General features: G+C 41.8%; 1 protein-coding gene across 2 annotated transcripts; it reads left to right on the top strand.

Annotated features, from left to right (window-relative positions):
* Positions 1-9,948: 9,948 nt before the first annotated feature.
* On the top strand, positions 9,949-24,211 carry LOC130112631 (broad substrate specificity ATP-binding cassette transporter ABCG2-like). 2 transcript variants are annotated; one of them, XM_056280080.1, is made up of 15 exons: positions 9,949-10,157; positions 12,157-12,216; positions 12,348-12,462; positions 14,810-14,962; positions 15,091-15,248; positions 15,705-15,856; positions 16,742-16,843; positions 17,652-17,902; positions 19,292-19,374; positions 21,933-22,022; positions 22,319-22,443; positions 22,574-22,728; positions 22,906-22,995; positions 23,349-23,461; positions 23,746-24,211. In XM_056280080.1, the coding sequence occupies exons 1-15, from the start codon at positions 9,949-9,951 to the stop codon at positions 23,891-23,893; spliced, it is 2,004 nt and encodes a 667-aa protein (XP_056136055.1). In that variant the 3' UTR covers positions 23,894-24,211. The 2 variants fall into 2 exon arrangements, with proteins under 2 accessions (XP_056136055.1, XP_056136056.1); XM_056280081.1 differs by having other exon boundaries at positions 23,349-23,416.
* The last annotated feature ends 831 nt before the right edge of the window (positions 24,212-25,042 follow it).

Below are 25,042 nucleotides of genomic sequence, written 5' to 3' on the forward strand. Positions count from 1 at the left end.
AAGAGGGAGGAACACAGGGTGACATACAAGAGTGGAGGAAAGTGCACACAGGTGGGCTATATCTTATGTAGAAGGCGCCATCTAAAAGGGATTGGAGACTGCAAGGTGGTGACAGGGGAGAACGTAGCTAGGCGGCATCGGATGGTGGTCTGTAGGATGACTTTGGAGACCAAGAAGAGGAAGCGAGTGAAGACACAGCCGAAGATCAAATGGTGGAAGTTGAAGAAGGAAGACTGTTGTGTGGAGTTCAGGCAGGAGTTAAGACAGGCACTGGGTGGTAGTGAAGAGTTGCCAGATGGCTGGACAACCACTGCAGAAATAGTGAGGGAGACAGCTAGGAAGGTACTTGGTGTGTCATCAGGACAGAGGAAGGAAGACAATGAGACTTGGTGGTAGAATGAGGAAGTACAGCAAATTATACAGAGGAAAAGGTTGGCAAAGAAGAAGTGGGATAGTAAGAGAGATGAAGAAAGTAGACAGGAGTACAAGGAGATGCAGCGTAAAGCAAAGAGAGAGGTGGCAAAGGCAAAGGAAAAGGCGTATGGTGAGTTGTATGACAGATTAGACACTAAGGAAGGAGAAAAGGACTTGTACCGATTGGCTAGACAGAGGGACCAAGCTGCAAAGGATGTGCAGCAAGTTAGGGCGATCAAGGATAGAGATGGAAATGTGCTGACAAGTGAGGAGAGTGTGCTAAGAAGGTGGAAGGAATACTTTGAGGGGCTGATGAATGAAGAAAATGAGAGAGAGAGAAGGTTGGATGATGTAGGGATAGTGAATCAGGAAGTTCAGCGGATTAACAAGGAGGAAGTGAGGGCAGCTATGAAGAGGATGAAGAGTGGAAAGGCAGTTGGTCCTGATGACATACCTGTGGAGGCATGGAGATGTTTAGGAGAGATGGCAGTGGAGTTTTTAACTAGATTGTTTATCACAATCCTGGAAAGTGAGAGGATGCCTGAGGAGTGGAGAAGAAGCATACTGGTACCGATTTTCAAGAACAAGGGCGATGTGCAGAACTGTAACAACTACAGAGGTATAAAGTTGATCAGCCACAGCATGAAGATTTGGGAAAGAGTAATAGAAACTAGGTTAAGAGGAGAGGTGACGATCAGCGAGCAGCAGTATGGTTTCATGCCACGAAAGAGCACCACAGATGCGATGTTTGCTTTGAGAATGTTGATTGAGAACTATAGAGAAGGCCAGAAAGAGTTGCATTGTGTCTTTGTAGATTTAGAGAAAGCTTATGACAGAGTGCCGAGAGAGGAGGTGTGGTATTGTATGAGGAAGTCAGGAGTTGCAGAGAAGTATGTAGGAGTGGAGCAGGATACGTATGAGGGAAGTGTGACAATGGTGAGGTGTGCGGTTGGAATGACAGATGGGTTCAAGGTGGAGGTGGGATTACATCAAGGATCGGCTCTGAGCCCTTTCTTGTTTGCAAAGGTGATGGACAGGTTGACGGACAAGATCAGGCAGGAGTCTCCATGGACGATGATGTTCGCGGATGACATTGTGATCTGTAGCAAGAGTAGGGTGCAGGTTGAGGAGAGCCTGGAGAGGTGGAGGTATGCACTGGAGAGAAGAGGAATGAAAGTCAGTAGGAGCAAGACGGAATACCTATGCGTGAATGAGAGAGAGGACAGTGGAATGGTCAGGATGCAAGGAGTGGAGGTGACAAAGGCATTTGAGTTTAAATACTTGGGGTCAACTGTCCAAAGTAACGGGGAGTGCAGTAGAGAGGTGAAAAGGAGAGTGCAGGCAGGTTGGAGTGGGTGGAGAAGTGTGTCAGGAGTGATTTGCGACAGAAGGGTATCAGCAAGAGTTAAAGGGAAAGTTTACAAGATGGTTGTGAGACCAGCTATGTTATATGGTTTGGAGACAGTGGCATTGACGAAAAGACAGGAGGCGGAGCTGGAGGTGGCAGAGTTGAAGATGCTAAGATTTTCCCTGGGAGTAACGAAGAAGGACAGGATTAGGAACGAGTATATTAGAGGGACCGCTCAGGTTGGACGGTTTGGAGATGAAGCAAGAGAGGCAAGATTGAGATGGCTTGGACATGTGTGGAGGAGAGATGCTGAGTATATTGGGAGAAGGATGCTGAATATGGAACTGCCAGGGAAGAGGAGAAGAGGAAGGCCAAAGAGGAGGTTTATGGATGTGGTGAGGGAAGACATGCAGGTGGCTGGTGTGACAGAGGAAGACGCAGAAGACAGGAAGAAATGGAAACGGATGATCCGCTGTGGCGACCCCTAACGGGAGCAGCCGAAAGTAGTAGTAGTAGGTATGATTAATGAACAGGTTTTTGGACAGGCTATCGTGAACAAGCTGCCGTGGGCTGTCAGAGCTGTCCTGTTCTGTCTTGTTCAGTGTGCTAAATTTAAATTTGAATTCGTACTTAAGCATGAATTTATTTTTTGGCAAACTTCACACCTCAGTTCACCATGGGAAGCAATGGATTTTCAGGCTGCTCTTTATCTTTGAATCATTTGTTCTGTGGCAGAAGCTGGAGAAGGAGCAGGCTGGTGGGACCCCCCCCTATCCCCTCCTGGTTATTGCTATAAGATTAAGATAACCTCTATCGAGCCCCGTGGGGAAATTCAGGCGTAGATAATGGCAAAGGCAAAAAGAGACATCAGCATCAACATCACATCAACGGTTAACAGCGGTAGATGCTGAGTGTGCATTTTAACTTCTGGAGCGATTCTGAATTGCTGGTTCATCTAGAATAGAGTAAATATCATCTGTCTTGCTTAATAAGTTGCTACTAGTCTTATTCCAGCTGCTTGAGTATTAGTCATTTTCTCTATACATCTGTTGCTGGTTCCTAGTGGGAACTTATTCTAGCTGTAGCTGTCTTCTATTTTCTTACTTGTCTTATTTATGTGTTCTAGCTGTAGCTGTTTTTCACCTAGTGTGACCTTAAATATTTCTGGTTGCCCAGCTGTTTTGACTTAGTTATCCTTTTAGCTTATAAATATATTCCTTGGTAACTTGCTGTTTGCAGTTTTAATAGTATTGTGTGAGGTTTGATAGAGTTTTACATAAGTGTCCAGTTTCTGGGCAATAAGCCTATTTTTAGTGTACCTCTTTGGGCAATTGGCTGTTAAGTGGCCAGGGTGTGGCCTGCACTCATGGCAGACAATTAGCAATCAGTCTTCTTTAAATCACTGCTGCTAGTTAGAAGCGTCAGGCAAACAAGCCTAGGTTGAACAAAGGCAAGCGCGACTTTTTCAAGTTAAGACTTCATCAAGCACGGACTGCTCTTTTCAGATCCGGTCAGTCATCTGTATTTTGTGTACCTAGTATAGACTATGTGTTTCCTTCGCATTCTTGTTCTTTCCTCTTCCCGGGGCTGGCATAGACGTTGGGTCACTCCTAGGCGCGGTGACCCTACCAATCTCATCTATCCCACTCACGTTGAGCAAGTGGTGACGGGAGGGCTCTGGAATTGCCAGTCTGCGGTGCCGAAAGCGGAGTTTATCTCAGGCTATGCATCCTTGCTCTCCCTCAACTTTCTTGCTCTAACTGAGACCTGGATCACGCCAGAAAACACTACCACACCCGCAGCTCTGTCTGATGTGTACTCTTTTTCTCACACTCCCAGAGCTGGGAGGTGGGGTGGTGGTACTGGCCTGCTGATCTCTCTGAAATGGAAATGCTCTATTGTTTCTATTCCACAGTTTTCTCTGCCCTCTTTTGAATTGCATGCTGTTACTGTTTCTTATCCAGTCAAACTCACCGTCGTGGTTGTGTACCGCCCACCAGGCCCCCTTGAGTTTCTGGAGGAGCTTGACACATTTGTGTCTCACTTCCCTCTTGATGACTCTGCACTTATCCTTCTCGGTGACTTCAACATCCACATTAACAAGCTAGATCCTCTCCTCTTTTGACCTTCACCTCTCACCCTCTCCTCCTACCCACAAGGCCGGCAACCAGCTGGATCTTCTCTTTACTAGACACTGTCCTATTTCCAATCTCTGACCACTATTTCATGTCTTCCTCTCTTCAGCCCCTTCCCCTACCCACATGGTTTCCACCCGTAGACGCCTCCGCTCTCCCTCCACCACTGAGCTTTCTTCCTCTGTTACCTCTATCCTCTCTACACTTGAATCTTTCTCTCTCCTACCCCCTGACATTGCTACTGATCTTCTTCTCTCTACCCTCTCCTCTTCTCTGGACAATCTGTCCCCTCGCCTGCACGCCCAACTCCACCTGCCCCTTGGCTGACCGACTCGGTACGTACTGACAGACGAAGCCAGAGAGTGGCAGAGCGCAAATGGAGAAAAGGCAAATTCCCAGAGGACCTTCTCAACTTCCAATCTCTTCTTTCCACTTTCTCCTGCTGCGAAGGCTGCTTTCTATCGCTCTAAAATCATATCCTCTAATCCCAAGAAACTCCTTGAAACCTTCTCTACACTTCTTCCCTTCTCCCTGATGACTTCGCTAACTTCTTTGACAAGAAGGTAAACGACATCAGATCCTCCTTTTCTCACCACCCAGTTAGTGCTGCTTGCATTACCGCTCCCCTCTCCCCCGACGAGGTCCTCATCACATCCAGTCGCCCCACCACATGCTCGCTTGACCCGGTCCCCTCCCTTCTTCAGTCGATAGCACCTGAACTCCTTCCCCATCTAACCCACCTCATCAACACCTCCCTCCAGGCAGAATGCTTTCCATCTGCCTTCAAGACTACTAGAGTCACCCCTTTCCTCAAGAAACCATCACTTAACCCCTCTGATGTCAAAAACTACAGACCAGTTTCCCTTCTACCCTTACTATCCAAAACTTTTGAACATGCTGTCTTTAACCAACTTTCTTTGTACCTCCAGCAGAACAACCTCCTGGACCCCAACCAGTCTGGGTTCAGGGTGGGTCACTCGACAGAAGGCCCTCCTTGCAGTGACAGAATCACTGCACTCTGCGAGAGCAAACTCTCTCCTCTGTCCTGATACTCCTGGACCTCTCAGCTGCGTTCGACAGTGAACCACCAGATCTTCCTCTCTACCCTCGAGGGGCTGGGTGTCACAGGCTCTGCACTCTCAATGTTTGCAACCTACCTGACGGGTCGCTCCTACCAAGTGACATGGAGGGGATCTGTGTCGGAGCCTCACAGACTGACTACAGGCATTCCACAGGGTTCGGTTCTGGGTCCTTTCCCTGTACACGACATCCCTAGGTTCTATTATTCGCTCGCATGGCTTCTCTTACCATTGTTATGCCGATGACACCCAGCTGATCTTGTCCGTTCCTCCCTCTGACACAAGTAGAGACATGCATTGCTGCGTGCTTGACTGACATCTCGGAGTGGATGGCGACACACCACCTGAAGCTCAATCTGGGCAAGACAGAGCTGATGTTCCTCCTGGGGAAAGGTTGCCCGCACCGAGACCTGGCCATCACCATTAACACCGTGGTGACGCCAACTCGGACTGTGAGGAATCTGGGTGTGATCCTGGATGACCAACTGTCGTTTGCTGAAAAGGTTGCATCGGTTGCTCGCTCCTGCAGTTTTCTCCTCTAACATCAGGAGGATTCGCCCATTCCTCACCGATGAGATGGCACAGGTGCTCATCCAGGCTCTGGTCATCTCCTGCCTAGACTACCGCAACTCCGTCCTTGCTGGCACCCCGGCGTCAGCCATCAAACCTCTGGAGCTTGTTCAGAAAGCTGCAACTCGTCTGCTGTTCTCCCACACAACTCCCCTTCTCATGTCCTTACACTGGCTCCCAGTAGCTGCTCGCATCCAGTTTAAGACTCTGGTGCTAGCCTACAGGGCAGTGAAAGGAACAGCTCCTTTCTATCTCCAGGCCATGGTCAAGCCCTACACCCCCGCCCGACCACTTCGCTCTGCTGCCTCGGGACGCCTGGTTGCCCCGTCGCTCAGAGGCCCCTTGCTGCCGATCGATCAGGTCACGGCTCTTTTCTGTCCTGGCCCCACAGTGGTGGAATGAACTCCCCGCTGATGTCAGGACAGCGGAGTCGCTGCCCATCTTTCGGCGCAGGTTGAAAACTCACCTCTTTAAGAACTACTACCCTGTTACTTGTTCTTAGCACTTACTGTATTCACTCATTTAAAAAAAAAAAATCTATTTCTTGTACTTTTACTTAAGCACTGGTTTTGCTTTTAGATGCACTTATGACCTCTGATGACTTGTAGTTCTCCTGATTTCCTAGGTTAAATGCACTTATTGTAAGTCGCTTTGGATAAAAGCGTCGGCTAAATGACTAATGTAGATGGAGGTAACACAGACGTAGATAACCTGTATCAGACGTTAAATATCAACAGTTTATTGTCAAAATAATTAGACATGTCAGCACCAAGTAGCAGCAATGCATTCTAATTGTGCAAATTCTAAAATCAAAATTTCAGGATAGTAAACAAGATCAGGTCAATCTCAGATCTATACCAAAAACCCAAATGTGGAAGGGAACAGCCAAAACCTCAATAGCATAATCCTGACACCTCAAAGAATCTTAATATAACCCCATTAGCCTAATCCTGGCCTTGTCATTGTTCATGGCTGCCTGGACAAACGGCAACAATCAGTAGACTGGGCATACATACAATATAACGTCAGAAGATATGAGACATGGGCTGTAGGTTGTCAGGTATAAGGGATCTATCAGATACAATAGCCCTATGTCAGTGGGTATAGATGGCTTGGGGGGGTGGGGAAGGGGGGGTTGTGAAGGGAAGGGACAGGTGGTAATTGTGGTACTGAATCGAGGGGGGGTTAAACAGGGAAGGGGGGCATGGGTGAGAAGGGATGGGGACAGGCTTGTTGTGGAGCCTGATGGCTGTTGGTACAACAGTATAATAAAAGACTTTCTGATATATAATCTACCCCTTCTTTCAAATACCTTTTAATTGGCAGTACGAAATAAGAGTGAAAATTAGGGAAAGAGGGTTTTTAGCCTTTATAGGTTTGACTCACAATTCTAGTGATTAAAACTTAAATTAGAAAAAAATATATGGGTTTTAACTCTTACGTGTTACCTGCTTTCTGTTCCATCACTATCAGTTTGGGGTCATTCAAAGTGAATTCAAACCCAGCACACACTAAGATAAGAGTATTATACTAAACACAATTGATAACCCAAACCTGTAAGCAGGGCCACAATTTTAACTAGTTACCATATCTATTGATCCTTTTAACGATAAATCGTCATTGATGTGGAGCTCATCAGACATCAAACACTTAATACTGGAAAATATGTTTATAAACAGCTGATAGAATAGAGGCTTGCTGCTGTATTGTACTATGTTTCGACTCGTACTTTAAAGTTTTAAGTGACTTATTTCTTGATATTGAGTTTACGTCTCAATATAGTAGGTGTGGAAGCATATTGTTTCCCTTTATTATAATCAAGGGCTTTCCTCCAGACAAGGAGGCACCGAGCTTCTGAGTGCCCCCTTTACATAGCTGCTTACTTGATTTGAGCCTTATTGAGTTATCTGTCACTTGATAATTACTCCCTGGAGGATTCTGTGTTCATTCCTGTGAGACGATAGCCCTTATACTAGCTACTCTTGTTTATACAAAGAACACTAGTCTACATCCCAGGCCAAACCCAGTGCAACTCAATGTTAACTCATTTAAATTGTTTTCAACTTGCTTGTTGGAGCCAGCGAGTGTCATGTTATTGTGAATGAAATTGATGCAAATCTGTGAAATTAAACTGCATCCTGTGTGTGTTGCTATTCACTGTATAAGAAGATGTTTCTCTACATTTTGGGAGCCAGTCCAACCCGAATCACTGCAGCTACACCGCTGGTCTCCCTTTCCCGCAATTGCAAGATTAAAGACAACTGAACGTTTCACTCCTACAAGTGCCAACTTTGAGAATTTATTTTACCATAGGAAAATTCTTCCACACAGGGAACTACTATTCTCTAATTTTTGTCTCCCTCTCTCACATTTTCATAATCTTGTGTTACAGCTCACATGTTTTTTATATAAGAAGTCCACCGGACGAGATTCCTTATATGGGTCATGCCAGAATCGGAGGACAACACTTTTGAAAAATCGACCCTTTATTTTATCGTTTTCTGTTATGTATCTAAAAAAACAGAGAATAAACCGTCAAATAATTTGGTTTGTCCAGGTCAGGCATCTAAGGTAAACATTTTATAAGATGTTTTATTTGTTGTACGCTATACTTGTTGCAACCCTGTTACAAATACTCGGCATATAAAAAAAGAAATTGCAATGGGAGATGGTGTGCAAATGACAGTAACCACAATGTATATATGAGAAATAAGAATGTTATTGAAATTCGCACCAGGGCTTTCATCTAAACTAATACAAGTTTTGCAATTCTACTGAAAGTGCTTTACAGGAATGACATACAACAATAAATTAAAGTTATATAGCACTTTTCTAACTCTCAAAGTCGCTGTACATTGATGATACTGGACAGCTGATGGTTGCTTATGGCATGAATCAGGCTTGTACTGTCTCATAAAGAATTTACTTGAATCACTGGATTATTTTGCTCATTTGTCGAGTACTTTTCCTACCGTTGAGTGTTTCTTTTAACGAACTTATATATATGTGTAATATATATATATATTACATATTGAGCCACATATCACATTGACTTGATCCACATGATAATATATCCTGTCACTGAGCAGATTTAGAAATTAGATTTCCTGTTGGTGACGCCTGATGCAATTTTGCATTCTGCTTTGATTTTGTTTTCAGCATCCACACTTGCACAATTGTTTCATTTGCTGACGTGAAAAAAATCAAACTCCATTGTATTATATGGCTTTAACGGTAAAGTTTAAAGCTCCCATCATCGAATTGGGCTATAAGACAGTGCACCTTAACAGCACTAAATGTAGTTATAGTCAACTATAATCGTAAAATACGTTTAAAAAAAATCTCCTGAAAGTCCCTCCTGTCGAACAAACACAATCTCCCCAAATGTCAGACCGAATATCTCCTGTGCTCAGTGGATGGAGGGAGCTGTCCGGCCCTGGTGTTATCCATCCGCGTCAGCTCAGCACGCTCAGTCCACAGCAGACCTCCGGCGAGAGCGCGGCACTGCGGAGACCCTCCGTTCGCTCAACAGGCGAACCATAAAGCTTCCAGGTTCAGTAAGTGACTCTTACCGGGACATTTTACCATACGTCAGCTCATTGTCATCATTTCTGCACAATTGTGATTTTCGGACGATCATTTACACTGTGCGATGCCCCCCGTTCATTCAGAGCAACGCGGACTTGGTTAGCCAAGCATTGATGGAAATTTTTTTTTTTTTGTAATTTGGATTACTGTACACTTTTGTGCACCGCCCCCCCCATTCAATCCAACATGGTTGTATTTATGTTTACCTAAAGGGGGGGGTTATTTGTTTATTGACATTGTCTTGCCTGCATGTCTGAAAAAAAAATCTGTAAGTTAGTTAATATCAGGATTGTGTTACCAATTCGCCTTTTTGTTGCTTTTTTTGTTGAATAAGTAAGCAAGTTGGTAACATTTACATATGCATTACTGTTACAATTTACATGTAGTTTGTAAATTAGACGTCTTTATTTTGTGTAGGACACCTTGTGATTGATTTTTGCAACAAGTTGTGCGTGGTGATGTAAGAAATTGGAAATTGAAAACTGCACTGACCAGAATATTATTTTATTCATATTAAATTCATCTGATATAATCTGCCTTGATGAACGTTGGTCATGGCTTCATGATGCTGCAATTAATGAATAGAAACAAGTGTAGTTCACCTGTCAGACGTGAGGTAAATTGTTCCCCTTCCTTGTCTGAAATTAATACATCTGCTTTACCAGCAAAACATAACCGCTCTTATGCAGATGCAGAAAAAGACAGACCAGGTGACTCGTTCAGTTTCATCACAGTGTTCAACAAGTGACATACGTACGTATATTTCATCATGTCGTGATCATTCTTCACCTCGCCAGGGTGCCCGGTGCTGAGGATGATGGAGAGAGCCAGTCACATTAACATTGCCATGATAGAAGATGTTGGCGTTAATGGCGGGGCCAAGTCAAAGGTCATCACAACCATGGACAAGCAGCTGTGCGGCTCGACTGTGAGCTTCCACAACATCCAGTACAAAGTGGAGCTTAAGACCGGGCTACTGTGCCAAAGGAAGACCACTCCACGGGAGATACTGGTAGACCTCAAGTTAGTGGGAAAAACCGTTTGGGTCTATTGCAGTGTCTAGCTTCCTCTTCCACTCTCTCTCTCTCTCTCTCTCTCTCTCTCTCTCTCTCTCTCTCTCTCTCTCTCTCTCTCACACACACACACACAGCATCCTTACCTTAGCCATCATAACTACATAACTAGCCTTAATACTTCCCCCAGCCTTAACCTAATCCTAATTCTAACCTTAACCCTAAACCCAAGTCCTAAATCTAAAATAGACCCTTTTCCTCATGGGGACCCATAAAATGTCCCCACAAGATAGGTTGTTGCAAGTTTTCTATCCTAATGGGGACATTTGGTCCCTATTAGGATAGAAAACACAGTACACACATAAAAGATGCAACACTTTAAGGTTCTTAACTACTCTGACACCGGGACATGCTTCTGAATGTTTTTCTTTAAACCAATCAGTAGGAACATTTTAAATCCTTTTAATGTCTAATTCAGGGCTAACTTGATATTTTAGACACATGCTTACGATTTAGCAAATTATATGCCAGATGCTGTCCTTCCTTGGAGTAATCAAGTGACAAGTGGTGACCACAGTAAGACTCCCACAGCTACGTTAAAATCTAAGTGTTTGTCTGGGGAACCTGGAGAAACCTGAAAAAATCATACCAAGAACTTGGCAATATGTTTGAATTTTATAAATTCTAACTTAAAATCACTAATTAAAGGTGAAGACTATGTATAACATCTAACACTATACTGGCAACCTTGATCTTTCTAAATACTTTGTGTAATTAATGGGGCCATGTGCAAATAATCATGGCTGTAGATTTGCCCCCCCCCCATTCAGTATAGGTAGATATCACACTTTTACATATCCTAAGAGATGTCACATCAACACCCAAAGCAGTAAGAGGATTGATGTCAAAACAACAGCATGCCTAGCTCCCCAAACTGTTATAGGGCACACTATTATTATCTTAATATTTCCTAATCCTAATCCTAACGTTACAGCCGCCAACAATTAACACTGTAGACTCAGACATACACAACACAGGCGTTAATACTAGACTTTTGTGAATTGGCCATTTGTATGTCTTCTTTGTGATGGTTTTAAATTCCCCTGGCGTTTTCCCATGCAAGAATGCATCATTTCACACAAGTTTTTGGGCCATTTCCTGCCTTAGTGTTAATTATATGAAATTAAGCATGGGTTCCTGCATATAATCTCTCTGAAACACTAAAGAGCAGTCTGCCAAGGAATCGAATTAAATGCCATCACGTGATCACTTCAGCCTTTTAATTCTGTTTTATATCACAGACTTTTCTGGCAGTACTGTGAAAGTGCTCCTCGGAAATCACAAGATTTTTTCATTTTATTTTGCGGTTTTAAGCCGTTGTTTAGATGTTTCTCATTTTGTATTTTCTGTATCTAGAGTGCATTTCCTGTAATGAACAGCTCACCGGTAACATAACGGGGAGAGCATGTTATTTCATGACTTGGATCTATTTGCACCATACATTGGTCATGGCATCTGAAGCCTTTCCTGATGTGTTTCATCACATCATAATGGCTTTCAGTTTTTATTTGATGTACTTGCAGTGTGACGTTGAGAAAAGAGTTGGAGGGACTCAAATAAGCACCACTGGCTAATTTTCATTGTGATTTCACTTTCTGGTTGAGGCATTGATTGTATATCTAAAAAATGGACAGTAAAGAAAGACTTGGATATCTGCTAATGGATTACTTTTGGCAGTGTGTCTGCAAAGGTCCACTGTCCAGAGAACATTCAGCCAATGAAAAGGAGGGGCACATTAATGGAAGAAGATCCCTTTGAAACACTTTCAACTCATTAAAAGCACATCTTCCAAAAAACGAGGACACAACAAGGGCACAACACAATATCCGTATGGTGTCTCCAATAATCGAAACACAAATCAAAGCTTATGATCTTGCGCTGTTGAATTCATATGAGAAATGTATTGTCCCTGTTGTATTTGTTGGTAATTATTTGCTATTGTTTTGTAGTGGAATCATGAAACCTGGCCTAAATGCTATTCTTGGACCCACTGGAAGTGGAAAGTCATCGTTAGTATCACACCCCTTGTCCCATCTGTGATGAACACTGTTTGTTTTAATCTTGTTCATTCAGATTTATGGTCATAAGAATCTCCTGCAATTGTCACAGATATTAATATTATTCTTAATCTTGTCCAAAGCTTCTTGGATGTTCTTGCTGCAAGAAAGGACCCATCAGGTCTCTCAGGAGAGGTTCTCATTGATGGAGCTCCACAGCCTCCAAACTTCAAGTGCCTCTCTGGCTATGTGACTCAGGTGCCTATTCATATATATCTTATACATACATACATGCATATATCTATCAACACAGATACAGGGAAAACAAGTTTTAATACATTGCAGTACAGGCCTGTTCTGTGCATCACGTACTCATCAGCTGCTAAAGTGCGCGACGCACAAAACAGACCTGTACTGCAATGTATTAAAACTTTTTTTTCCTGTATCTGTGTTGATATTCCGCTCCTCATTAGTTGAGCACGTATAACACCATTGACGGTTTCGGAAAAAAACGCTACATATATATATATATATATATATATATATATATATATATATATATATATATATATACACTACCGTTCAAAAGTTTGGGATCACCCAAACAATTTCGTGTTTTCCATGAAAAGTCACACTTATTCACCACCATATGTTGTGAAATGAATAGAAAATAGAGTCAAGACATTGACAAGGTTAGAAATAATGACTTGTATTTGAAATAAGATTTTTTTTTACATCAAACTTTGCTTTCGTCAAAGAATCCTCCATTTGGAGCAATTACAGCATTGCAGACCTTTGGCATTCTAGCTGTTAATTTGTTGAGGTAATCTGGAGAAATTGCACCCCACGCTTCCAGAAGCAGCTCCCACAAGTTGGATTGGTTGGATGGGCACTTCTTTGAGCAGATTGAGTTTCTGGAGCATCACATTTGTGGGGTCAATTAAACGCTCAAAATGGCCAGAAAAAGAGAACTTTCATCTGAAACTCGACAGTCTATTCTTGTTCTTAGAAATGAAGGCTATTCCATGCGAGAAATTGCTAAGAAATTGAAGATTTCCTACACCGGTGTGTACTACTCCCTTCAGAGGACAGCACAAACAGGCTCTAACCAGAGTAGAAAAAGAAGTGGGAGGCCGCGTTGCACAACTGAGCAAGAAGATAAGTACATTAGAGTCTCTAGTTTGAGAAACAGACGCCTCACAGGTCCCCAACTGGCATCTTCATTAAATAGTACCCGCAAAACACCAGTGTCAACATCTACAGTGAAGAGGCGGCTGCGGGATTCTGGGCTTCAGGGCAGAGTGGCAAAGAAAAAGCCATATCTGAGACTGACCAATAAAAGAAAAAGATTAAGATGGGCAAAAGAACACAGACATTGGACAGAGGAAGACTGGAAAAAAGTGTTGTGGACGGATGAATCCAAGTTTGAGGTGTTTGGATCACAAAGAAGAACGTTTGTGAGACGCAGAACAAATGAAAAGATGCTGGAAGAATGCCTGACGCCATCTGTTAAGCATGGTGGAGGTAATGTGATGGTCTGGGGTTGCTTTGGTGCTGGTAAGGTGGGAGATTTGTACAGGGTAAAAGGGATTCTGAATAAGGAAGGCTATCACTCCATTTTGCAACGCCATGCCATACCCAGTGGACAGCGCTTGATTGGAGCCAATTTCATCCTACAACAGGACAATGACCCTAAACACACCTCCAAATTGTGCAAGAACTATTTAGAGCAGAAGCAGGCAGCTGGTATTCTATCGGTAATGGAGTGGCCAGCGCAGTCACCAGATCTGAACCCCATTGAGCTGTTGTGGGAGCAGCTTGACCGTATGGTACGCAAGAAGTGCCCATCCAACCAATCCAACTTGTGGGAGCTGCTTCTGGAAGCGTGGGGTGCAATTTCTCCAGATTACCTCAACAAATTAACAGCTAGAATGCCAAAGGTCTGCAATGCTGTAATTGCTCCAAATGGAGGATTCTTTGACGAAAGCAAAGTTTGATGTAAAAAAAATCTTATTTCAAATACAAATCATTATTTCTAACCTTGTCAATGTCTTGACTCTATTTTCTATTCATTTCACAACATATGGTGGTGAATAAGTGTGACTTTTCATGGAAAACACAAAATTGTTTGGGTGATCCCAAACTTTTGAACGGTAGTGTATATATATATATATTATATGATATAATATATAAATCACTGATGCAAAACTCAGCTTTTCAAACAAAACCACACTGCCTAGTAACAGCTGGACTGAAGTGAGTGTGAAGTGGTTTTGTGGCAATACTGCGGGTGTCTATTATGAGAATACCAAGCTGACCACCTTGATGGGACTGCTGACAACGAAATTGCTAAGCAAGTTAACCAATACTCCAAGTAACCTAACAGTATGAGCTGTAGTACAATGAATCAGATGCCTTCCAAAAGGCAAGCATGGGGAAAGCATTTCTATGCATTCCCTAAAAGACCAATCCTTGAATACAGAAGCAAGACCTTCTGTTCTATCTTAAAATCATAACGATGAAAAAAAAATTCTCTAACTAAATAAGTAACCACGAAGATCCATCTAGTAACTGACCCCTGACTTTGACCCCTGGTGTCCACTAGGATGATGTGGTGATGGGCACTCTTACGGTGAGGGAAAATCTTCGTTTTTCTGCAGCGCTCCGCCTTCCCAGCTCGGTGGCCCAGAGAGAGAAGGAAGCTCGTGTCAATCACCTCATCAAGGAACTGGGCCTCACGAAAGTGGCTGATTCAAAGGTACACTAAATAAACACCATCTCCCATTTTCCAACTGCTGCTGACGGTTGTGTATTTTCTTTGTACTCATATTGTGTATGGTAGGTGTGCGATATTTTGCTGGAATTTACAGATTCTGGCTCATCTAGGTGGGGACCCAGATGATCCGGGGGATATCTGGAGGGGAGAGGAAGAGGACCATTATTGGTATGGAGCTGATAATTGACCCCTCTGTTCTCTTCCTGGATGAGCCTACCACAGGACTCGATGCTAGCACTGCTAACTCCGTGCTTCTGCTGCTTAAAAGGTGATGAATGACTGACAGGATGACACTCTCATTCATTGTGTGTCCACCTTCATGCGTTGTTCTGGCCTATTGTAGGTTATGTTAGAAATTTCCTTTCTTCAAGGATTCATATTGATTCTAGAGACTATTGACAAATTATATATAAGGTAGAAATACATTTCACATTTATTTCTTTTGGCACACAGCACAGTAATTCATGTTTGCACAGAATAGGCTTACTGTCTGTCAGAGCAGCCCAGTCATCTCCCCATCCAATCTAGTCCCGCTCACACCCTGTCAGACAATAATCTGCTTATGGAATCACTCATTTATGTGTTGTGTCCCCTAGACTCATGTATCACAGATTTGCTCAGATTTGTTTTATTACTTGTTTATTTTTATGCATTCAGCAGGAAGCTGTCTTGTATTTCAATCGAATTTATCTTCTTTTTTTTTTAATTGTCTTCCTCTGTTTAGAATGGCCAGTCATGGACGCACCATCATTATGTCTATCCACCAACCACGCTACTCCATTTACAGACTTTTCGACACTCTTACCTTGCTGGTCAGTGGCAAAATGGTGTACCATGGCCCAGCTATGAATGCTTTGGACTACTTCGCTGACAATGGTGACTATTATCATAAACGTCAATCTCACCACTAAATACTAGGGATTGCACCAGTGTTTTTGTACAAGTCACTGAAAGTTTCAAAGTAGTCAGTGACCAGTCATATCACCATTGTGTTCATCATTAAGAGCTATAATAGTGCTCTGAATTCCTCTCCATATGCTGTGGCTAAGGGTCTGACATCTTTGGTGATAAAATTCATTGGCAGATTGGTGATTGGCTCTCACTTCTGCTCTTACAAAGCATTGTATTTGGAAGTTGTTGATTGTGATCTGTTTCTGTCCACTGTCGCTAGCTAGGTGTCATTCTAGATGGTTGTGCATTGCATTCATACTTTTGTTGAATTCTAGGCTCAGCAATACATAACTGAATGTCTTCATTTCTGGTGAGGAGTTAATGTATTTTGCCCCTTTTGTCTACTAATGGGCCCTGTGATGGCCTGGTGGCCTGTCCAGGGTGTCTCCCTGCCTGCTGCCCAATGACTGCTGGGATAGGCTCCAGCGTACCCGTGACCCTGAGAGCAGGATAAGCGGTTTGGATAATGGATGGATGTATACTAATGCCTCTTCCTGCTTTTTTCACTGCCATCATATTCACTGTCCTGCAACTTCACATGTCCAATGACTAGTTGACAACCTGATTTCAGCATTACCAAGTGGTAGAGCCAACCAGGCAACTAAACTTGTGCAACGCCCACTAGATACCAATCCCACATCTGTATTTTGGGCCTGCTTGGTGTGGTCGACTTGGAAATATATTGGGTTCAATGCAAGGTTACCTTTTTACATGGGGCAGAACAGAGGGTGCTGAGCATTAACAAAAATTGAGTACTGATTTAATTATAACTTTGTACATCCATGTAATTAACTTTCAACAATATTGCAGGATTTGCCTGTGAGCCCCACAACAACCCAGCAGATTTTTTTCTGGATGTCATCAATGGAGAGTCTACTGCCATAGCTATGAACAAGATGCAGGACCCTGAAGGTAAAGGCATGGGCACCTAAAATTCAGAAATAGTCTAAATAGATGGAAATCAGACATATATATATAATAATTTTTTTTAAAAAAGTCACAATAAATAAGTTTGAAAAAAATGGTTATTATTTTTTGTGCTGTTGCTGATGGATGGTATGTAGTATATGGTTTTTCTGAGTGGATGAATGTTGATAGCAGCAATCACATCATTAGCCTGATTACTTTATCAGAGATGCCTGCTCCTTTCCCCCTCTTAAATCCAGTCTGACTGGTACCAAAGTATAAACCTTTAATCCAGCTGACCCAAGGTCAGCAGTTGTTTGTATTAGTGTGCAAGAAAATCCAATCCTCTTGAACTTCTAACATCTAATGTGTCTGGACTTAGTTGCCTTTTTTCCTGCGGTGTTTTTTCAACAATAGTGCAAGAAGCAAAAGGTCAGAGATGAAGTCGTTACAGTTAAGTGTTTTCAGAAACTAAGAATGAATTGTTATTCCAGAGTTGACATTTGCATTGCTGTTCATATTTTTTGTCAATTAAGTTGCTCATCATTCAGACAATTTAGAATACGAGACAGCTTTACAATTTTAGTTGTTAAATGAAAGCAATCATAATTATTTGTCAAAATATAGGGTATGAGTAGTTCGGTCACTGTACAATCAAGTTTTTTTCACATCTGATTGACAACCTGCACCTTGAACTGTCTCTAAACCTATTAAAGGTCAAGTGGCATATATCATCATTGCAGTGCTTCGTCTCTCTTACTCAGATCATCTCTCTTATTCTCATGCCTCGTTTTCCTTTTATCCACATGGCAAGGAATAGACTTTGAGGAACCAAGTATCTCTAGGCAGAATATCGAAGAGCGCCTGGTTGAGGAGTACAGAAACAGCAGCTACTCCAGGAACACACAGGCTGAGCTGGAGCGCATCTCCCAGGGCAAAGAGGACATCATCCAGACCGAGTCCCGCACCATCACGTATAACAGCTCCTTCTTCCACCAACTCCATTGGGTGCTTAAGAGAACTTTTCAGAACCTCGCACTCAACCCACAAACCTCCGTAGCCCAGGTTAGATTGTATAATCTACGCAAGTGAGTTAATTATTTTCAAAGAGTCAAATTGTTTATGTATTGATTATTTTAATGAGGATGTTTGGCTAAATACAGTTGGTATACGAATTGATTCTGGAGTAACATCTGACGCTACGTCCAAACTAATGATCTATCCAATGCTTGGAATTCTATCTATTTTCAAATTCTTCCCACTGTTGTTTTGTCTCAGATGAGTTGCAGTTTGATGATACACAGCATCACTCTCTTTTTGCAGCACATTGTTTTATTGCATATTGTTTTAAAAGCTTCACCTAAATCACTATTCACTGTTTTTGTCGGTTAATGGCATATACGTGTGTTGTGCCAAAATCGTCTTTGCACCTTTCAAATATGGACAAGCCAAGAATTGAAGAGCAAAAAATAGACATCACATTACTTGTCACTAGGAACAGGACACATGGACAGCAGGTTGGACGAGGGGGGACTTGTGCTCTCATTAGCCCACACTATGGCGGCAAAATGCCATCAGAAGTCTCCTCACTTTAAGAATTATTAACAGTTAATTGGCCCCAAATGAGTCACAATAATCCCTAGAAGAGGGTCTCTGTATGGTGTGGGCACTATAATCAGCTTTGGTGACTGCCGTGACCCTACTTTTGCCTCTTTGGGCCAAGATCTGAACTGATATCATATCTGGCCAAAGCCTCTTGGCCCAGGGCCGGGACCCATCACATGATGGCATCATGACCCATCACTCCACTGCCCCGCTTCCACATGAGGGACTAGAGGGAATGAGGTGAAAAAGGCTCAACCTTATGGGCTTATCCCCTCACCCTGGGAACCACACAGGCTCCGCTTATTCCTGCCATAATCTGTCAAGTGTTAGGATTAAACCACATGTCTCTTCCACTTTTTCTCACTCCTTTTTGTCAGCCCCCAGAATGTTTAGTGGTCCTCCAGACTAGACCAGACATCTCAGAACAAGATGTCAAAGCAGGTAGAAGCAAACTCTTCTGCTTCACCCCGATCTCCAGAAACACTTGTTAGTTCTCATCAGAGATGATGCTACAAAAATTTTTTATACATTCACCAAAAAGAGTCAGTGACGGTCCGTTTGTTGCTCAGTTTATTATTCTCCACGCACCAACTTTTGTCTTTTTTTCCTTCCCAACGGCCTCAGAGTTAAACCTTTGCCATGAAGACCAAAGAGATTAGTTTGTATTAAAGGCTGGCTTTGATCAAACCAGCTCACTTATGCTCTTGACTTGTCATGCGTATTGTTGGACGCTTGTGGTTGTTTAGGCCCCAGTGCCATGACATGTAACTGTTGATGTTAGTAATGGAACTATCTAAATGATGACCCTTGACCTCAGCTTTAAATCTTTTTTTCTTTTCTTTTTTTCAGCTGGGTGTCACCATTTTTCTGGCCCTCATTGTGGGTGCCATTTTCTTTGGTGTTAAAGATGATCCAAGTGGTATCCAGAACAGGTGAGTGAGCCATTGCATGCCATGAAAAATGACTGTAATTGCATGCAGAAACATTATTTAGTGACTCCATTAGTCCACAATATCTTTGGTCTTAGGAAATACCATAATGTCCTGGTAAATGTATTTTTTCTCTATTCAATTTATGATGAATTGAGGATTCTGATTCAAAATGGCAGATTTTAATACAATTTCTGCTTGTCACAAATATGCTTTTATGCTTATGTTATTCCCAGATGAAGAAATTGTGCATTAAATGGTAAAGGTAATTTCATTAATTCATTAAAGAAATTTTTTTTCATTAATTCACACAGAAATAAAGAAATCTGTGCATTCATTTCATTTAAAATATTTTAAGTATTAACAACATTTCGACTCACCATGATGTCCCTCATCAGTGGTAGGCTTGGTTGGTGTCATTTATGAAAGCAATATTACAGAAACCCTAAGAACTAGAAGACTTGGGTAGCACGGTCGCCCAGAGGTTAGCACTGTCTGTCGCCTCACAGCAAGAAGGTCCTGGATTCGAACCCTGGGGTTGTCCAACCTTGGGGGTCATCCCAGGTCGTCCTCTGTGTGGAGTTTGCATGTTCTCTCCGTGTCTGTGGTGGGTTTTCTCTGGGTGCTCTGGTTTCCCCCACCATCAAAAAGAAACATGCATGTTAGGGTTTATACTTCTGTCTGTGCCCCTGACCAAGGCAATGGAAAAAGAACTGGAGCTGATCCCTGGGCACAGCATGAAGAGGTGGCAGCCTACTGCTCCTAGCTACACAGATCCCAGCTAGGATGGGTTAATTTGAAGTAACTGAATTTCCCCAAGGGGATTAATAAAGGAAACTTAATTTAACCAACTGAGTACTAATAAATTATTGAAAAACATATTCCGTTTTTTTCATGGCTGTATTGTCTCGTAGTATTGTGCTTAGTTGCATCAACCTTGTACGTGGGAGACCACTAACTGGAATACATTTTTGTGAAGTTTCAAGTTTGCTCAACATTTTCTTGATGGAAAACAGCTATTTACTGCTCTCTAGCTTGTAACTGATCATCTCTAACGCTAATCTCTAACACAATGATTTGGTGAATTAGTAGAGATTCTTGTGACAAGCCTCTGCACAAAACTGTCTATCTTCATGCAAATGATTGCTTTGATAGAGAGGTGTAGTAAGAAGGATAATTCCAGCGTGTTTAATCCTCTTACCATTCTTGTTCTTTGACCATTATTTCATGGCGCACAACCTGGTACTCCTGAGCTCAATGGAGCACATCAGAACATTGAACCTGAAATCCATCTCCGTCTCTTGCTCTCTCCGTCTGTCTCCCTCCATATTTTAATTCCCTGCATGGTTCAGTGTAATATAACAGGATTTAATGTTACAAGATCTGCGGTCGGTTTGTAACAGACACCAGTGTCCAAGCTAGTCACTCCCCATTTTCTTATACAGCTGTATAAGTGGCTGTATGTGGCGTTGATATTCATGTTTGATGTATTTGATTACTCTGATGTCCTAGGCTGCATCTTCAACAATGCAGCCTATCAGCAAACCATTAAGTTTTCACATTCACAATTTATGGACATTTCTATGTGTATATTGTGTGTTGCATTGCATATTGTTATGCTATGAGTTCTGCACAATTTCAGCACCATTTCAGACACACAGAAGACTGCCCAGTATTATGGCGATTAATGGAGTATCATCAACATATGTATAGGGATAATGTTGAAAATTGTGATTCTTTCCCTTTAAGGGACTCTGAGAGCATCAGAAAAAATATTCGGTCTGATGAGGCAAAAATTAAAATCTTTGGTCAGAATACCAAGCACAATGTCTGGTGAAAACCAGGTACTGCTCATCATCTGATTAATACCACCCCTACAGTGAAGCATGGTGTATGGGGGATGCTTTTCACCGGCAGGGACTGAGAGACTGATCAGGATTTAGGGAACATTGAACGGAGCCAAATACAGAAATTTCCATGAAGAAAAGCTCCTCCAGAACACACACGATATCAGAGTGGAGAGTCACCTTTCAGGACAATAATGACCTGAAGAACACAGCAAAGATATTACTGGAGTTGCTTTAGGACCAATCTCTGAAAGTCCTTGTATGGCCAAGACAAAGCCCGAGCTTCAACCCCAATGAAAATCAGCGGAGAGACCTTAGGATCTCAGTTCAATGACATTCCCCATCAAATTTGATAAGAGCTTGAGAGGATCTGCAAGTAAGATGAGAGAAACTGCCCAAATCTAGACGTGCAAAGCTGGTGGAGGCATACCTAAGAAAGCTATAATTGTTGCCAAAGGTGCTTTTACAAAGTAACGAATAAAGTGTCTGAATACTTATGTACATGAGATATTTCAGTTTAGTTTTTTTTATTTTCAATAATTTTGCAAAAACATTCTACGAGTGAGTTTTCACTCATTTGTGCAGGGTATTGTGTGTAGATAGCAAAAAATTAACCCATTTCAAATTAAGTCTATAACACAACAAAGTGAAAGAGTCTGATTACTCTCTAAAGCCACTGTATATACCAAAGATATTTTTTTCTTCCTCTTGCAGGATGGGTGCTCTGTTCTTCATCACTACCAACCAGTGTTTCAGCACCGTATCTGCTGCTGAACTTTTCATCGCTGAGAGGAAGCTTTTTGTGTATGTAATACAATGCTGGGGTTTACTGTCCGAGGAGACTCAACAAGTTGCATGGTTACAATGCGTGACTATAATCATTATGCAAATGCTACAAAAAGAATTCAAAAGGATTATTATTTGCTTTATTAACAGTAGTAATGTGCTTTTTGGTCTTTTATCTTTAATGCACCCAAAGCAATTGGGGATTTTCTCTCAAAATAACTGCACCCCTGCCTGTGTTAAATTATTGATGTTGTGATAGACATCTCTCACTGTCAAAGCCAAGCCAAAAACTGCCTGGATTCCCCCCCAAACAGACATGAGTACACCAGTGGCTACTACAGAGTCTCTGTCTACTTCCTGTCCAAGATTCTGTCTGACATCATCACTCTGCGCACCATCCCTTCCATCATCTTCAGCTGCATTGTCTACTTCATGATTGGTAAGACTAACTGCATTACCACAATACTGACCCACTTTGTGTTCCAAATCCTTCTTTGAATTATGAATCGTGGAGTCAACTCAGTATTCTAATTTTTTTCTGCACTGTGTGTGTGTGTGTTTGTGTCCAGGCTTGAAGTTCACAATGACTGCCTTCTTCATCTTCACGCTGACAGTTACCCTGGTCGCCTACACTGCCACAGCCATGACCTTGGCCATCTCGGCTGACCAGAGTGTGGTGGCTTTAGCCAACATTTTTATGACCATCACTTTTGTCTTCATGATGGTAAGAGGACCAGACCGGAAAACAAAACAGGAGCGTTTTGGGGCAGTGAAATTAAATACCGTTGTTCTCAATGCCATTAACTGTTTGGTAAACTTGTAATTCACTATGCTGCTTTATAATATGTGTATAACGTAAACTTACACAAGGTCAAAATGTGAAATTGTGGGATGATTTCAGATCTTTTCAGGTTTACTAGTGAATGTACCTAGTATCATGGATTGGCTGGCCTGGCTTAAATACCTCAGTATTCCTCGATATGGGCTTGCAGTAAGTCAGCTGTTGTTCATTGTCAAAACCAAGTCATGTGGATCAAAAATACATCATATCTAAGTTAAATGCAGAAATAATTTCTTATTTTGCCTTACAGTGTCTATTGCTGTAAACACTATTATGTGTAGTTATTTAAAAAATGCTTTTAGAAGTTCAATATCCAACCTGGGCCTTTCTTTATTTTTTGAGTCGGGGCACCCTGGGGACTCAAAATACAAAACATCCTAACAAATTTAACCATAGCCCCATCATTGGTAGATTAACATAGAGTCTTGTCTATTGCTTATACAAATACAGTATTGTACTACTGATCTCATTCAATGTTGATTGCTTCTGGTGTCGTCATTCAGGCCCTGAAAATCAATGAGTTTGTGGGATTGAAGTTTTGTGACGAGTCTGTGGTCCAGAACATTACCACGTCAAACGCAACAGCCGACTGCATTGTAAGCACAGCTGGTGTGATGTGAGTAGTGCTATAACTATGCTTTAATTGGATTGTTAACCATATCCAGTGGTTTCCATCTGGCAAAAAAACAAAAAACAAAAAAAAACTGTACCTTCTCTTATGACTGCTTACCTTATGCATTATGAGAGTTTTAGTGCAGGTGGTTGCAGTAATAATTAGCCCCATACCATGTAGGACATCTTAATATTTTATAGCAACAACATTTCAGTGTAACTCATAATTGTTCACATCTAATCTACAGTTTGGGCTCAGTCTGATTAATTGGGAATGTCTTATTTCAGATGTACAGGGGAACAATATCTGGACTACCTGGGAATAGAGTATACAACCTGGGGCCTGTGGGAGAATCATGTGGCCTTGACTGTCATGGCGCTCATATTTCTCACCATTGCCTACCTGAAACTTCGCTTTATCAAGAAATTCACTTAGAGGTGTTATTCATTTGTTCACATCTTTTTTTTGTTCTCTTCCAACATAAAAGGTCATTACTTTGATTTCATCCAAACATCTGCCTGTGGTGCCTACAGTTAGCACTTATATAGACCGATATTCTGTGCTGGCAAATCTGGACGTGAACTAGCATAATATGGGTATTCATATGGAGTCTTTTTCTTGAAATATTTTTATATTCCCTTTTTATTATGCTTATTTATATGTACTAAAGCTTGTCAAATCAACTATGACTCTATGCCTTATTTTTTAACAGTAATGTAGCCAAGAGCTCCTAGCTTTGTATTTGCACTGATTCTAGATCACAGTGAAATGAATCATCTTTGATCATGATCATCTCATTTGAGTTTTCTTGTGAAATGAATATATATATACAGTGCATCCAGAAAGTATTCACACCCCTTCACTTTCCCCACATTTTGTTATGTTACAGCCTTATTCCAAAATGGATTACATTCCTTTTTTCTCTCTCATCAATCTACATACAATACCCCATAATGACAAAGCGAAAAAGGTTTTGTAGAGATTTTTGCAAATTTATTAAAAATAAAAAACTGAAATGTACATACACTACCGTTCAAAAGTTTGGGATCACCCAAACAATTTCGTGTTTTCCATGAAAAGTCACACTTATTCACCACCATATGTTGTGAAATGAATAGAAAATAGAGTCAAGACATTGACAAGGTTAGAAATAATGATTTGTATTTGAAATAAGATTTTTTTTACATCAAACTTTGCTTTCGTCAAAGAATCCTCCATTTGCAGCAATTACAGCATTGCAGACCTTTGGCATTCTAGCTGTTAATTTGTTGAGGTAATCTGGAGAAATTGCACCCCACGCTTCCAGAAGCAGCTCCCACAAGTTGGATTGGTTGGATGGGCACTTCTTTGAGCAGATTGAGTTTCTGGAGCATCACATTTGTGGGGTCAATTAAACGCTCAAAATGGCCAGAAAAAGAGAACTTTCATCTGAAACTCGACAGTCTATTCTTGTTCTTAGAAATGAAGGCTATTCCATGCGAGAAATTGCTAAGAAATTGAAGATTTCCTACACCGGTGTGTACTACTCCCTTCAGAGGACAGCACAAACAGGCTCTAACAGGTACTATTTAATGAAGATGCCAG

This window comes from Lampris incognitus, chromosome 5 (assembly GCF_029633865.1).
Source record: "Lampris incognitus isolate fLamInc1 chromosome 5, fLamInc1.hap2, whole genome shotgun sequence".
In the NCBI taxonomy this organism is placed as follows: Eukaryota; Metazoa; Chordata; class Actinopteri; order Lampriformes; family Lampridae; genus Lampris; species Lampris incognitus.